At 47.2% G+C, this 17,207-nt stretch overlaps 1 protein-coding gene across 1 annotated transcript in view; it reads left to right on the forward strand.

Annotated features, from left to right (window-relative positions):
- The window catches only part of SIL1 (SIL1 nucleotide exchange factor), a gene marked incomplete at its 5' end in the record, with an annotated part of 79,912 nt that overhangs the window by 15,200 nt on the left and 47,505 nt on the right, over positions 1-17,207 (forward strand). The window contains 2 exons of the mRNA XM_082006451.1: positions 14,879-14,999; positions 16,258-16,354. Coding sequence (XP_081862577.1) covers positions 14,879-14,999; positions 16,258-16,354 — 218 coding nt within the window. The remainder of the gene's footprint in view (positions 1-14,878; positions 15,000-16,257; positions 16,355-17,207) is intronic.

Genomic DNA, 17,207 nt, shown 5'->3' on the forward strand with positions numbered 1-17,207 from the left:
TCTGGCATGAGGAACTGGAAGACCTCTGGTTCTCCATGAGGACCTCCCGAAGCGTTGCACAGAGCTTGCTGCAACACCGGGCAGGAGCTCACTGGTGGGGCTGCTCTGCTGTCGCAGGCTGTGGTGCGGCCCAGCAGCGCTCCTGGGGACTGCGTGGCAGTGATGCTTGGCCGTTCTTGGCAAGCTTCTGCTCTGAAATGTGGCTGTGCATGAAGGTGCCTTCCTTCAATGTCTGCTCCTTGTCTGCATAGCTTCCATCAGCAGAGGAGGGACAAAAATACTCTCCTGCATCACAGTGAGCCCTGTGGAGCCAGCACACCTGAAAGACAAAGAGACAGTCTGTACTCTCCCGTGCGTCGCCTGGGCAGCGCTGGTTTAATCATTTATCCCTGTTCATGCCACCAAAGCTTTATATCTGGTGGAGATGTGTGTGTTTCTGGGGGCTTAACCCCAACTGTGAGCTTGTAAAGTGTCAAGCAGGTTTTGCAACACTGGCAGCCGGGGAGAAAAACTGTTATTAAGTGTGCTATGGCACCTTGGATACAGAAAGCATGGGGAGACAATAAATACAGACTTCCATAATGCCATTTTATAGTGTCACTCTTCAGAATTTATTAAGACTTAGTTGCAGCGATGCCTGCAGCTTCTTCTGGTTGAATCAGTAAATACTGTTCATTATCTCCAACACTTGTTTTGACCAACTGTGTTTAAAAAAAGAAGAAATATTGGAGGCATAGGGGCACCCCAATTACTCTCTTTGGCAGCTGGGTTTTTTGTTGTAAATCCAGCTTTTCTCAGGTTTGCTGCTAGCACCCCAGTCAGTGCTCGTCTGGGTGGATGAACCCAAAATGTGAAGCGTTGCTTGATGAGAACACTGAGAAACTCAAGCACCGAAGACCTGCCTTAATCTCCACAGCTTCCTGCAGGAAGCCTGTGGCAATGGGCGGAGAAGAGCCGTAGCAAGGAGGGATGTGATTGCTGTCTCAGAGCAAGTTTGCATGTCTTGTCATCCCACCCTGGTACTGCTCCAGCGTGTGGACAGTCTTGGACAGGCTGAGGATGGTTGAAGGTGGAGCAGGGTTCATGAGACCTTCCTTGATTACAAAAAGGTGGTTCCTAAAGGCTCAAAGAATAGTTCACTGTCCCTTCTCTGCAGGTGTTGAAACTTGTTTGCTGTTGGGAGCTCGCTGCCTTGGTGCTGAGAACGGCACTGGCATTTTTCAAGAGTTCCTCAGTCTCCAAATGAAATTGTGTCCCTTTCTCCCATTTTTTTGTCAGGCACAAACCACAGTGGCATGCTTGTGTACCTTTACCCTGAGCTCATCATTTAGCTCTCCAGGATGGAAGAAAATGAGTTCAAGCCCAGCCTTTGGGTAATTTATTATGTTTCTTGTGCTTAAGGGCAAAATTTAAGTTGCCAAAAGCAGATGTTTGCTTGCTCCTTTTTTAGCTCTTGAAGTATTTTCTGCGTGCTTGATTGATGGACGTCCCTGTTACATTAATAGTTGGGCTTTGCAGAAAGCTGTTATTACCAGGAGAATCTGGTGTGGGTTTCAGTTTTTCTTCTTGCATTGAATATCCATTATTAATGTCTTTTTGAGGGGAAAAAAGACTTCAATTCCAGCATTTTGCTTTGCTTTCTCAGGCTCCTTCGCAACTGTCTTCTCTGAGGCACTTTTAAAATCAATATTACAAGTGTTCTTTATATTTTGCCGTGTGGTTGAGGATTTCTGCGCCTTGCTATTGATTTCTAATTGTGTTGCAGGACATTTGGGTGCACGCAGATTGCCATGTGATGGATTACTTTATATGTGTCTTCCTGATCATCACTGAGTTGGCTTTTTGCAGGGTGCTGCTGCTGAGCCTGGAAGCTACCAGGAGAGCTTTGCCGGCTCGTGGCCTGTGAGTGCAATCTTGAGACACTGAACTTGTGACCGTTCATTTAATTGTGGTTTCGATTTTGGTTTTATATCGGATGCGGAGGTACGCTTGTGAGGTCTCCTTTTTTGTGTAGTCTTTGCAGAGTTGCTCTGCCCTGGCTTCTCGGACACCTTTGTGTTCTGCATCGTAGGAGCCTAACAGGTTGTCCTGGTTTTGTTTGAGGTGGTGATAATGCATCTTCAGCTCTTTGGATCAGTGCTGGCATGAGCTCTGACATTGCCCCTTGGACCAGCTCTGCTAACAGATCTTGGCGTTTCAGAGGTGCAGAGTCCAAGTCACAATGAAATAATATGGAAACACAGGCGATCTCTGTACTTGCTGTAGAGTTAGATTTGCAGATAGAGCCATGTGCAGCATGTCAGCATGGATGGAGCATGGGCAGATCCATTTGAGGGCTTGTTGGGACCGAAGGAGAGGGTGAGGAGTGATACAACTGTGGCCAGCACAGGCACTCCAAAATGCATCCGTTACTCCAGGTGGGCTGCAGCAGTGGAAGAGCGCCTGCTAAAGAGGGTATGTGTGTGTGCACATGGCAAGTCCTAAAAGCATGAAGGAGAAAGAGCAGCAACAGAAGTTTTCTGTGCAGGGAGGGTTTGTACGTGTGTCAAGCTCTTGTGAAGCAGGGTGGTGAGCAGGGCTCTCCGGGCAGGTAAGGATGTGTTTGTTGCTTGACCTGCCAGCTTTGGTTGCAGCGATGTGCAGTATGTAGGTGGTCTGGGTATATATGGTAAATTGCTGCCAGCTGGATTGGGGCGTTTGCTTGTCAAGCTTATCTTCAGTAAAGTTCAACTCCTGGACACGTATGTGCTTCGTGGAGGCCAGTTCTACCTTCTAAGGAATTACTTGCTGTAGTTTATTCATCCATGCTGGGGACCAGAGCAAAAAAAAATGTCAGAGGCACTGGTACCATGTCTCTGGAGGAGCAGCACAGTGTATGGGTGTTTTAGACATGCTCGTAGAGGACGCGGGCAGCCTGAGATCTTCCTGGGTCCAGCGGTGCTGCTGTTTGCTGGAGCCAGCAGTCGGGAGGGGGATGGCGTGTATAACTATGGGCAGGCTTTGACCTTGCCGCTGGAACTTAGTTAGCAATTCTGTTGATGTTCTGGAAATGAAAATATAATTCAAGCCACCTTCTCCTCCAAGCTGACCCTGAGAATCTGGGAGGAGAAGAACTACTGAATAATTAGGGTCCTTTTTTTTTTTCTTTCTGCTAGAGTTACTGCTCGGTCTTGAACTGTGCTGTAAAGTGTCATTAGTTTCCTTGAACTTATTGGTCCAAGTGTACTTTGCATTAATATAATTAGGTAAATTGCAGTCTCATTAATCACAGCATGTGCTGCAGCATATCACTGTCTCGCCTTATTCTGAGGGTGGTTTGGCTGGTGGGAACCCCTGTAACCCTGGCTGGGGTGGAAGGCTGTGGCTGTAGCACTCCCCCTGGACTCCTGTGCCTGTTCTAACTCGTGCTTTGTATTCACACGCCTCTAACCCTGTAAGATCCGGGAGCATTTGCCAGCGCTGCCACGACTGCAGAGAGCAGCCATGCTGCTGCGGAGGAGGGCAGCTGGGACACAGCCAGGGAAAGGTAGGTTTGTCACAAGGGAGTTTTGCTGTACCACATCCCTGCTGCTGCTGTTCTGTTTTGGGTCCATAGAGGTCCCAGCATGGCAGAACCCACGCTCCTGGCTTTGCAGTAAATACCCAGAGCCTGCGCTCTTGCGCAGGGGACCGCTGCAGGGCCCTTTGATGATGCTGTGGCTCTGTCTCCGTGGCAGAGCTCTCAGCCTTCCTGGCAATGTAAATTCTCCTGGCTGCATGCTAAAATGACTCTGAGTTATTGATTTATCTTTGAGAGGATTTCCTTCCCGAGGGACACTTCTGGCTGTTGTAATGATTTAGTTCTTCTGCGAGTGCAGAACCCGTAGCGGCGCAGAGCCTCTCTCCTGCCCACGAGTCTGCAGCCCAGGGGTCGTGCTCACACAGGCTTCCTCCGCAAGCTGATTTCTATTCCAAAGCCAAGGTTATTCTGCTGTTGCTTCCAAGGGACAACTGCAAATAAAAGGGCATTTTCAACTTTGCACTGAGCAAGCTGCAAGTCTCAGACTAGCTTTTATGCCATGGCACCAGCGTTGTTATCCTGGACTTGTTGCAAACGCAACTCTGAGGCCGGCATGCGGGAAGCGTGAAGCTGTGCCAATATTAATGCACCCGGGCTCCTTGGCATGTTTTAATTCTTTAATGCGGGGTGTGATGGGAGCAGGATTGTGCAAACTCTTTTTCTTTTCCAAAGGTGCAGGGTACAGCCTCTCTTTTCTTTGCTTTCTGCTGACTCGCCTGTGGAGCAGCTCTAAAAATCAGGCTAGGCACGTTCGATTTTTGACCTCCTACCTGAACCCCTGAGGCTGCAAAGCCAATTCTCTACTTCTACCATCAATTTTCTCCCCTTAGCCCTGAAATCGTAGTCTGCTGGTTGTGGTTAAGCTGGTGAACACCATCAGTAGAAGGACCCAACCCATGAGGAGTTGGGCCAAGTGTCTCACCGAGTATCTCTGGAAGTGAAATGGCAGGCTCTGTGTCCTGGGTGCCCATCTCCAGTGATGGCCCATCTAAAGCACCTCCCTGTGGGTTCCTGTATCTAACCCCACGGTGGATTTGGATCTGATCTCAGCTGCAGTGTGTGCACTGATAACTGTGAGACTGCTTGCACATGCAGTGTTATAAAACAGCATCTCCTGATTAGGCCCAGGGAGAATGTCAATTTATTTTCCTGTGAACCAAGTGTGGCACAACTACTTTCTTCCTTAGTAATCTATCTGCAAGATAAAACAAGTCCTTAGCGTCTATCTTAAACACTGCACCGTTGACAAGTTCTTTTGACAAAAATTAGGCTAATGTTCCCTACGACTGCATTAGCTATAGAAATGAGGCTTTAAATTGAAGCTTAGGAAAGGACTATACCAACGCTCTCTCCAAGGCATCTTCTTATTCCAGCTTTTATTATTCAAATTTGTTCTCACTATAGCTTGGCAGCGTAGCTGGCAGACGAGTTTATCCAATATGTTCTGCTAGTCTCGCAGCCAGGCGGCTCAGATCAGGCACCTCTCAGCGTTGAACCGGGGAAATGTTGTCCAACCGTCTGCAGACCTGGGCTCTCTTGGCTCTGGGGGATGCTCTAGGCTCGGGGAAACGTTGGTGCCGGGATGTTACCACAACCACTGGTGTGAAAGCATGTGATGAGCTAACTGACGTGCATAGAGTAGAGATGCAATCCGAGTCAATAAGTTGCATGCCTTGCCAGGAGTACAGCGTGTCCTGAAACGCTCCTGGTGATAGCTGGAGAAGGGAGTTTGGTTTTCCTCTGTTGAATGTGTCTATCTTTTCAGTTTCAGCCTTGATTGAGTTATAAACACACAAGCTGAGAACAGAAACAGAGATCGCTGAGACCTAGTTATGAAGACCCCTTCTCACCAGCCTTCCCCTTGAAAATAGTTTCTTTTTTTGCCCCTTTTTCCTCCTGTAGAACAATCTTAGGCTTCAGCTCCTCATTACCACCTGCAGATTAACCGTGGCCAGCTTAGACCTCCTGGTTCTCACCGTGGTATTGGTCCTGACAGATTATCCCTCCTTAGAGAGCAGTTGTGTCCTTTCCATGCCTCTGTGTTGCTGGGTTCTTGGGGTGGTTTGCTCTGCCCTTATGTTCATCTGTGGTGGCCATCTCAACAGTTGTTGGAGAGAGGAAGAGAGGCTCTCTGAGGGTGACAGATGTGGAAGACAGCTGTGGTTGATGATGTGGAGGTGCTAATCTCTGTCATAGTAAAGAAGCCAATGGTGCCTGGTCCAAAAAGGTATTAGATGCCTAAAATTCGGCAGAGTAAATATCATCCTCAGTTCATTTTGTCAGGTTCTCAATTCTCCTGGTCATCCCCCTCACCCTTCTCTGCCTATGTTCTGCATTGATCTTCTCTGAGTGGAGATAAGCCGTCAGCATCCCAGATGGGCTTTCTAGTATAACAAATACACCTGTGGGATGACAATTATTTAATAGATTGCAGTGACATTATGAAGTAGTTTAGGCTTGGTGATGAATAACTTGGTGAGCTGGAGAGGGATTAAAACTGGCCTTTGTAAATAAACTTTCTCTTGGATGTTGACTTGGCGACATGGTGAGACAAAGGTCACTGCAGCGTCCATGCAGCCCAGCACGCCGTTTGATAGCTGAAGTAATCAGAGTGTAGCTGGACACCTTCAACCTCCACTTTCCTTCTGCTGCCCAGGCCTTTGTGGGAAACTGCTACAATTGACAGAATCAAGCCCAATATCAAAAGAGAAAATAAATTAAGCGCTTCGTATTGAATCACTAAGCACATGTATCATGCTGTAACCAAGGGTGTGTGGTAATGCATAAGAAGTGACTGGCTTGAAACTGGAGATAAGTGTTTGCTTATAAAGTGAAAACGTGTGTGTTTGCCAATTTTACAAAAGGGTAACCCTTCCTCCTCCTTCCCTGCTATTATTTTTTTCCTGGTGTATTTTCTGCTGTTGCAGTGCAAGTGAGAGAGAAGCCTTTGCAGAGAGGGAGGTGGAAGGGCAGAAGCACTTGTTGCGAGGAGCTCTTTGCCATATGAAGCTTTTCTATATTGGCAGCAGCGGAAGATATATCAACAGATGCTACAGCAGCGACTCCCATCAGAGAGGCACCATATGTCCTCTCCCGAGCCCTCCCGTCGCTCCTTCCCTAAGAGTCTTCCTCCCCAGGCACCTCGCTAGCATCCGCCTTCGCTTCCGTTGCTTACTATCTCGGAGCATCCCGGAAAGCGGCAGACACCTCGCGGGAAGGACGAGCTCCGCGCTGCACATGACAGCTGGCTCTCATCCTCGGTGGTTTATCTTGCCACGCGAGGGTGGAGGTTTGATGGGTTTTTAGGCAGACAGCTAGCTGGGCTCTGTGCATGCCCCTGCATGGGGCTGGATTACGTGCAGAATAATCTTTCTGGCCACTGGCGATGGTAGGCGTGAGTTAAATGGACCCGTTCTGCCAGCGTCAACCAGGGTCTGTTGCCTGTCACCACCATGTTCGCCTGCTTCTCCCTCCCCTTCCTCTCTCCTGCTGCCGGAGCTGGAGGCGAAGCCAAGCGCAGGCAGTGGGTGGATTTGGCAAGAGGCGTTAGGAGCAGGAGCCCGATGCTCGCGGGGTGCCGCTGGTGTGAAAAACCGGGCTCGTGGCCCCTGGCGCTTGCTGATCAATTGAGAGAACATAAATACCAGTACAGTGGGAGAGCGCTGGATCAGTTTAAATTGGCAGTCATAAGTGGTTGTCCAACTGAGTGTCCCAATTTAACTGATGTTTTTGCATGTCTAACCAAGTATTACGTACTGGAAAGCCCCTTCCTTGCAACGCTTTGTTCTCCGCTAGCTGCGGATCGAATTGCGGAAGGAGGGATTTGATTGTGGCATAATTTTAAAACGTTTTCTTTCTATCTACCAAGGGAATCAAATTACAGAGAAGACCTCTCAGCACTAGGACAAAAGAGTGGCTCTAAACTCCTTTTCAGATAAACAAAAGTTTGACCTGTAGGCCTGATGGATGGTGTTTAAAGACCTGGTCATTACTGCAGCAAGCAAGTGGTTGGCATTAAAAATCATAGGATGCAAGAAAGAAAGTTCTCCCAAGGTTTATGGTGGGTGCATTCTCCCCATAATCCTGGTTGTGCAGGGTCCTTAGCACCCTGCGTCCACACAGTGATCTCTGTTGACATTAGCCATGGGAAAACAGTAGCCCAGCAAGCACCAGTAAGTACCTTCTCTCTTGCTAAATGAGAAACTGGAATGGAAATGGCCCTTTCTCTGCGCCCATTGAACCCTGTGGAAAGGGTTCAAGCCCAGTGGAAAGCGGTGCTGCTTCTTTGAGACACATAAAGACCCTGGGCAAGAGCAGAGATGGTGGCACTTCGTGCAGGGATGTATCAGTGCAGTGAATTCGGGGTTTCCCGAGGGTGGCTTTGCTGCCAGCAGCAGCGCTGGGCGTTGAACTGGGAATGGCTTCAGCCTCAGCGAGCTTGAAAGCGTTTCAGATGTCCCTGCTCTGCTCAGCAAAATCTGTGTTGGAGAAGATGTCATATTTAGACATCACCATTTTGACAGGTTGGATTGCAGGATATTTATTAGCATAGCTTGGAGTATTATATAAAAGATTTGTCAGATAAACTAACCAACTGAAGTGTCTTATGTGAAATGTTTTTGATTTTGCTGAGTTTTTTTTAACTGTTCATTCAGTCTCTCAACAATTCATCACATTCAGGCGTTTCTGGAAGACACTGGTGCAAGTTGCTGCTGAGAGCTAAATATCTGTGGCTTGGGGATCAGGCCCTTCCTGCTCAGTATTTGTCCGTGTGCTCTGGGAGACAGAAGAAAGCAGCAATTTGAGTTGTTTGCTCATGCTCTAAGGGCAAAACTCCTCTCTCGTTGTTTCCTCTGTAATCCCAGGAAAGGAAGGACATCTCTTTGTCCTTGTTGACCTTCTGCACAGCAGGGTCTTTGTATGGAGGTGCAACAATAAGACAAAAGAATGGTGATAAAACCAGCCTGATACCACCAAGACTTTTTATTTGCGGGCAGAGGCAGCACGGCTGCCTTCAGCCCCGAGGCAGGCAGCCCCTGAGAGAAGCGGCACGATTGGGAATGGCCACGGTGGGTCATGGAGGCGTTCATCCAGCATCTCATCCCTTACAGATGCCGCAAGCATGTGCTTAAGAAACAGTTCATGAACGTGGCAAACATACAGGGATTATAAAAGTGTTTTCTCTGTAATTAATTACAGTAAGTAATTAGAGCCCCTGCTGTCACTGATGGTGCGGACCTGAGAAATCTGGGAGCGCCGGGCAGTGACCAGGATGGTGCTTCTCCAAGGATGTGCTGCGCTCAACAGGCAGCTGTGGTTTCCTAGCAGACGTACAGAACTAATGGAAATAAGGGATGTGCACGAAGTGGCTTTGTAAAGCATTTCATCCAGCGTCGCAGGAGTTTCTACTTGAAACGTGGACGCAGGTGTCTGAGCTGTCTCGCTGCCTGTGCTGCGGGAGAGGTATGGGGGGAAACTGGGGGGGTGCTGGGGTGGCTTCTGCGGGGAGCTTCCAGGCCTGATGCTGTTAAACCTCTCCGCCAGCTATCTGGAAGAGGTGATATGTAGCATATTAATGGCCTTTTCCGGTGGCACTTAATTGGGAGGAGCGGTGAGTGCCAGAAAGCGAACCGATAGAAAAGGCTGTAGATGAGTGAAAAAGGGGCAGGAAGTAGCAAAATGAGATTCAGACTCTGGGCTCCTTCTTCCCATCGGTAATCCATCTCTTCTTGACCTGTGTCTTCTGCACATCTTCCTTTCCTTTTGTATGTAAAAATGTTCTGTTTTGAGATAACAAGCGATCCGAGGAGTGGTATGACTCACCCTTATAGAAAAAAGAGAAGAGAAAAGAAGCCAGGCTTTGCTGCTCCTTCGCTCGACAGTGCTAACTGCGGAGTCCAGAGTCAGAGCACGCACCAAGCCCCCTCGGACTAGGGCTGGTTCATCTGTTTTCCTCCAAGCCCAGCGTTCAGCCTGAGGAACAGGCGGCATCTTGGTGCAGCCAGAGCACCGTGCTCCTGTGAGATCCCGTCCTGCAGGAGTGGGCAGCCTGGGCTAGGGCCGGGGCTGCTGTGTCCCCCTGTGCATGACCAGCACGTGATGCCCCAGCCTCTCCCATTTACCCACTGGTGGCTCCTGGAGCCGGTGGTGCCAGCGATGTGGCAGAGGGGAGCTTTGCTGCTTCCTGGCATTTGTCTCCTTGTATTTTTTTCTTAAATCATTATTTTATTAAAGGAGTAGGTACAGTGCCATCAGATAACTTTTTGCGGATGCTCTGTTGGTCTTGTGCAGCCTTATTATTTTTAATATCGCAGCACTGCCAGTTTGTTTTGCTGGGAACATTCACATATTGATTTGCGGATTCTTTTGTTGCCTGTATTGGAAAGAAAGTGCCTTTCCCCTCACTCCCCTGCGCCGAGAGAAACAAAGAGTAAAGAAAGGTAGATGCTATCTGACGTTTGCTCAGATACCAAGGTGATTTCTGAGAACTGCAGAGCCAGTTACTGACTTATAACTGTGGTTTGTTTTCACACCATTAATAGGTGTTTTTTTTTTTTTTTTTTTTGCAATGGTAAATGAGGATGCTCACTTGGGGAGGAACCGGGGACCTGCCTTGGCAAGCTGGATCACCCTTTTTTCTGCTTGCAGATGCCTTCCCAGGGCCATACTTTTCTGCCGTAGGGGACAAAGTAGTGCCAGAAGGTGTTTCTGGAGGGGGAGAGTTTCATGTGCCCCCTGGTCTTCTCCTGCTGGGCAGGTCGATGGGTGGCAGCTCGGGGGCCCAAGGGGTGGGTAGTGGATGGGGAAGCCGCTGCCAGGAGCATAGTGAGTTACTACACAATCTCAGTGCGAGATCCGCATGTCCAGGTATGGCATAAAACTTCCCTAGTTATTTGTAATGCCTGCCTGCTGCTGTGTAGTGAGTTGGGGCTCAGTCTTATCCCTGTGCAGAGATGCAACACCACTTGTGGCCAGCACTAAATGGAATAATGTACTGGAAAGGAGCTGAGCAGGACGAGACCTTTCTCACATGGTGAGGAAACACAGTTGGTCATTTGGTTCATCTAGAAAAGGAGAGATGGGGTTACTTGGGTATTACTACATGCTGCATATTCAGCACAGCAGCCCTCTGCTTTTAGTAATGTGCCTGATTCTTGCCTTAGTTGTGAGCATGGTGGAAATGTGTTCTGTTTTCCATTTGCTTATTTATTTATCATCTTGTTTTCAACCTCTGCAAAGCTTGGTAAGGTATAGAGCTTCAGAAACGTACACGTAACAGAATAATGGATAACTTTGATTTGGTTACAAGGCAATAATTTAAGTCGACAGGTTTAGCTGATGACATAAAACACAAGAGAGAAATAGGATCAGTTTATAAATGTCAGCAGAACCCCTGCGAGTGAGTTGCTGCCTTGAAGCCTACTCCAGTGCTGTTACTTTAATATATTATAAGAAGAAATAAACGGATGTCTGAAAAAATCTGGCTGACCAAGATTAAAAGAATAGGGCTATAAATTAAATTCTTCCTCGGTGTCACTTTAAGCAACTTTCAGGGCAGACTGAACACATCTAAATATGACGAATGCTAATGCACTGGGAAGACCTCCAAAAGACCACGTGTTTTTCGGCTGCGGATGCTTGGGCGTGTGGCAGCACCCAGGCACGGCAACGGTTCGTCTGGAGAGCGCTCTAAGTCAGAAAGCAGTCGTGCTCCAGCCTGCGCAGGAGAGCAAAAGCTGTCCCGATGCTTCTGCAGCCACAGCGGCTGCCAATAGATAAAGGGATTAAACGGGAGAACAGGAATAGCATTGTCATAGCAGCGCGTTGCCACAGGATCAGCTTTGGCAAATAAATGCTGTCGCTTTGCTTTGACGTTTATTCCCAATAAATATCTTGTCGTTCCTGCGGTGGCAAGGGTTCGTTATCCTCTGGAAGCATTTTACCTGCTGGATGCTATCTTTTTGACTGTGAGGTGAAGGACTGAGTGATTGAGGGGCTGACGGACGGCGCGTCCCCGTCGGGGACGCTGGGTGGCCTGCCAAAACGCCACGGCTTTCTCTTAGGTCCAGCAACCCAAGCTGATACAGTAACGCGTCCTCAAGTCATTTCAGTTGTGGTTTAAAAAGTTCTAAGAATGGGATATTTTTTAAGTGGTAAAGCATACAAACCCGTTGTGGGGGAAGGAATTTGCTGGCTTCCCTCTCTGATGGCTACAGCCTTTTCTGCAGGTTGATGGAAGGGTTTTCACAGCTATTTCTGCTCGCTGGGTAGATGATTCGGAGGTGGGAAATTAATTAGAATGGAAACTCTCCCTTTATAAGGAGCAAGGGAGTAGGACAGGATGAGCTCTAGAGGCTGTAGGATTTGGAGATCTCTGGACAGTGAGACCATTCAGCTGCATTCAGTAATGCAGATACGCAATGCATACCTGTTTGGGTAGACATCGTTTGTTTTTCTAAGGTGTCAAGGAGAGAAAGGTCAGAAAATTGTTTAAATATAAACTTGTTCTTATATTTTTAAATTGAGTTTGATTTCCCAAATGCAACTTAATAAAAACAATAAGTAAATAATGAATTCCTCTAGGAAAAAAAGCTATTAAGAGTGTGATTTTGTATCAACAGCATGTGAAGCTGTGTAATTGCTTACAAATGTATTGCTCCGGTGTGTGCTCCCGGTTGTTGAACAGTATCAAATTATAGGAATCAAAGAGAATCGACTGTTTTTAAGGGAAGTGTCTAGAAGCTACATATTGAAACATGATTAAAATTCAGGATTTCCAGCTTGCTCGTTTAAATCGGCGATTTTAATCACATTATTCAAGTCAACCCACCCTCCAATACACTTTGTAAATAATACTTCAAACTACCCCAAACTAAACAAGACTGAAGACCTCCTCCTGTCTCAGACATCTGGAATGTTTTAAGTGACTACACCAATCTTTTTGCTGAAAACAGAGATGTCTTTCTTGTGTTAGTTAATAAAGCAGTATGTTTGTCCTGCCGGGGCATGAACCTGTGCTGCTGTGCACAGTGGCAAGAAGAAATCCCTGTAGCAATGAAAGGGAGCTGAGATTTCCGCTCTGGGGTTTGGATGGTCTCGGTCAAATCTCCTTTAGGAACATGCAAAGAAGCAGAAGCAGGAAAGGTTTGTGTCTTCGCTGGTGGCAACCTCCTTGATTCGGTTGCGCTGGGTTTGTGAGCTCGTGCGTGCCGGGGTTCGCATTTTCTTGTATTTACCGCTCACTGAAAATAGAAACTGGGAGGACTGGTCACACGGGAGTCGCTCAGCCCTTCTGGAGGCTGCTGCCTTGCTTTCCCTTTTGGTGTTTCTTTGAGCAAAGCCCATCAGCCTCATTCCTCTCCCCTGGCAACTGAGTGAACTGATGTGGCCAGATGCACCAGGAGCACGACAGCCAGAATATACTGTACTCTTCTAACGGGGACATTTATTTCTGGCTGTGCTTGGCAATTCAGGACTTGCTTCAGCAAGTTGTTGGGCTGTCCTGGGTGTCCTGGGCTGTCCCAGTGCCTGTGACCTGTTGAGGAAAGCCGCTGACTTTGGGAAGGGAAGGACCCAGCTCGCCCCTTGCTTTCTCCTGTAAGTGGCGTTCGTGCCTATGGAGGAGGAGGAGGAGGATGTCCTCATGCATCTGTGTATGTTCAGCACATAATACCATTTTGTAATTTATTTTTTTTCCTTGGTGGCAGTCCGCTACCTCGGCGTCTCCTGAAACAGGGAGAGGAGTTGCAGTGTTGTCCTTTTTGTGGCGATCCTACGAACTCCTTTTCTACTGGCATGTCCCAGCTGCATTGCCTGCAAGGGGGACAGCTCTGCTATCGCAGCAAATTCCCGCAAAGCTCACCTTTTGAAAGTGGGAAGATGCTCCTCTAGATAGACGTAAAGATTAAAGCTCCTGTGTATCATGAGTAAAGGAGCAGGAGAAGGGTTGGGTCTATCGGAAGAAAGTGTGCCAAGGGTGGAGGAGGCATATCTAGCCTGTCCTTGCATGTTTAAGTTTACGATGGGAAGATAATCAAGTATATCCCCTCGCATATCCAACTAACACAACTTCCTATGGACAGGATATGGTGGAAAGAAAGAGAAGCTATCAAAAACGCACCCTGCTTTAGTAGTAAATCTTCCAAAATGGCTTTTCCTGTTTCTTCTAAATGCGTTTATACCTTCTGGATTGCTTTAGGCTTTGAAATGTTTTTGTCTGAATTGTGACAAACATCCCAGTCTGTTCTAGGAAGTACCAGGTCCTTTGATCAGTGAAACGTCGCTTTGGTCTTGAAGAGGGGGGATCAATCCAGCCCTTCCCTAGACTAGAGGATTTTTTCTTTATTTATTGTACAAAACAATTATCCTTGTCTTCGCGTCCGTTTGGTAAGAGATGCTATCTGTCTCCTACATGCTGTGGTATTTTATCCTAGGCATCTCTTTAGGTAAAAGGAAACAGGTAAAGGAAAGGCTGAGTAGGGAAAGCTCATCAAGAGAGAGGAGCATGAGCAGCTGTGTGTTTGTCTGTCCATCCATGTGCAGCTAAGATCTCCATATTCATTCAGCTGCAGCCCCACTCTCCTAAGCGGGCAGATTTCTAGCATTAAAAGAAGAGGAGGAGACATCAAGAAGCAGCAACCAAATATTGCCACCTCTCCATCGCTCTGCGACAGCTGGCCATCACAGCATGCTTGTGGTGAATTGTGGCCAAGAAAAAACACTCTGAATTTCCCATCTTTTCTGCATTTAAAACCAAAGCATAATGTATTCTGTGGTGGTGGGTTTTTTTTTTTGGCAGATAGTAATGATCATATATTCCTTTTAATACAATATTTCCAAACCAGCACAGCCTCGCCTCAGTACACTTGATGTTCAGCGTACCTGGCTGTACTCTGCAGTATGCTTTGATTTCACTTTGGCAGCTGTATTTTATGCTGTCTACCCCAATCAGCAACCAATTCCCCTTTCTCCAAATAGTTTCCAAATTCACTGCTGATGTTTTAGTGCTGTCTTAGGAATTGGCCTGGGAGGGAGGAGAGAGCCGGTGCTCTGCTCTGCTCGGGGTCCCTCTTGCTCTGCGGCATGCAGCCAGCCCGGCTGCACGGGGACGCGTTTGGTGGGTCAGGGTGGCATCTCTGCGAGGTTAAAATGGCACTTGGGTCAAAGGGGCTTTGCTGGAGGGGAGAGTGGTCGCTGGCGGTTAGCCCCCTCCTCTTCACCGTGCGGGACAAGGGTAGGAGTGTGCGCCTTCAGCTCACCCTTCCTGCACGAAGCTGAAATAATGCACGTGCTCCAAAATAGTCTGACATTTGTTTGTAGGTCAAGCTGTTCCTGCAGGATCACACGTACGATTAAATCTGCAGACGGGGGACAGAGAAGCCAAGCTCCCAGACAGTGAAAATGGAAAAAGTGACACGAGAGAAGAGAGAAGAAGAAAAAGGTACAGTGATGCAAAGCATCAGGGGTGGGTGGGCTGCAGGATTCACGTCTTTCGTTAGAGGCCAGATTCCCTGGTGTGCTCAGTTGCTGTCTCTTCCTGAGACTTAATTGCTGATTTAAGGGTTCAGCAGTGGAAACTGAGCCCTGTCCTTTGCAGTCCCTTCAGGATGGTAGTAGAAGTGCCCTGAGTATGTCTGTGTTTTTGTAGCTTCTCATGTCATGACACCGAAACTAAATTTGCAATATGGCTTCTTTGAATGACATTTAGCGCTTGGAAACATCTGCAGCAATTGATCTGAAACTGCTTTCAGAGCTTAAACCATCAGAGCAGTTGTGAGGGGCTTGCTTTGTGTTGACCTGAGCCAGATAACATTGTTTTTAACTCGGTGCAGCCAGGAAGCTTGTAGCATTCATGTATTGCCAGGAGTTATTGCCAACATTCTCCTTAAATCATGCAGCTTTCCCTGTACCCACATTTTAAAATTCGTTCTAAAAGTTTCACTGGTGCTGACTTTCCCCTTGGCACCCTCCTAACAAAGGCAAGTTTATTTACTATGGGGAACTTTCCTTCCTAAGGTGTGTGGAATTTACCACTGCTTCCCTCACTCCCCCATGGGAAGACTCTTCTAGCTTCATGATGCGTCAACAGCTGGCTTTCCTTTTTTCTGTGCAAGAGTGTTTGTGACCCAGATAAACACTCTCTGAACCAATGAGATAGACGTAAGGAGCAACACAACATGTTTTTAGCATTTTCTGTGTAATTTCTGCTTGGATTTACCCTTGCCTTAACTTTGTGTTGTGATGATCATCAGAACTTCAGCTGTAGATCTCCATGTTAAAGCTTGCAAGTCCTTAGCAACAATTTAGTAGCACAGTAGTGCTTCTTTGTTTTTCCTCTGAAATGTTTCCTGCTTTTCTGTAGTGCTACGTGAAGTTCAGAGGCATAAATTAATCAGCTGGTTTTGTTGCTCTCTTAGGACTTGAGATTTTGAGTTGGCGTGCAGATTACGGAGCCTTTTTTGATTGTTAGGGTGAGGTGTCAAACCACACATGAGCAAACCACACACAGAAGGTAACACTCAGACTTAATCTTTTCTTGAGTGTGGAGGTTTTTTGTCTGTTTTAAGTGAGATGTATGGAAATTTAGTGCTCTGAGGTCCTTTCCTCATCCTTTGCTAGGATAATTTCATTTTCACAATGAAAATATTATAGATACAATTGTTCACTCAGAACATGCTTTGTTATGTTTCTTCTGCAAGGCTGGGCAAGGTGGATGTTGACTCCAATTCATTCACATCTCAGGAGCTCAAAAAGGCGTTGGCTAAAATGAAGGAAAGTGAGAAGGCAGAAAGAAAGGTGAGTTCCCTGTTTCCAAACCGATGCATAGTACATGGATGCGAACGTCCTATGTTACACGTCTCAGAAATACAGTGGTTAAAGTAATTGCTTGGGAAAATACTGTGCAGAGTAATCTTTTGGTGAATATGGATCTAAAATACCTTTGCCAGTCTGTTAGTGATACAGTTCCCTTGGAAACTCTTACCCCTTTTTGTACTAATCCTGGGTTTTCTGTAAAAATGGAAAACTTCTGTTCAGGTCTGTTATCTTCATTTCATACTTAAAGGCCTTCTGTTGCAAACTGCTTATAAGTACTTAAGTATGTTCTCACAGTTCAGGGTGTTTCTTGGTAATAATTATCCCAGGGGCTGTCTGGGGAGAGGGGCTGTGGTGATGGAGTGGACTGGGATCAGCATTTTAGTGACCAATCTGCCATCAGATGCTGCTGCTTTCTGGTCTTTACTCAAGTGAGTGGCATCTCAGCCAGCAAGCCAGGTACTCGGTGTCCACATAACCATCCTCGTGAGCCATCCAGACACCGAACTCCTTACTGCCATTCCTGGTGTGCCAATACTAAAGTGAAACTACGGGATCTTTCCTGAACCCAAAGCTGGTACCGTCAGTAAGCTCCCCCTGGTGTGATGCTGCTCCCCTAATTTTTCTGATACCAGTGTGATTAGACTCGAATTAATAGTGCAAAACTTGCAAACTCTTGGGTGAACCCACGGGCTGATCTCCTTTCCGTTGTTTAGATGGTATTTTTATCTGCTGTTTTGATTTATTTGTTCCACTGCCAGTTGGTTTACAAAAAAGTCTGCACACCCCTTTGGGGGTGGAATGCGTTGCAGCATGACAGTGTGAAAGAAGTTAC

Source organism: Phaethon aethereus (genome assembly GCF_964289735.1).
Source record: "Phaethon aethereus genome assembly, chromosome: 14".
Classification (NCBI taxonomy): domain Eukaryota; kingdom Metazoa; phylum Chordata; class Aves; order Phaethontiformes; family Phaethontidae; genus Phaethon; species Phaethon aethereus.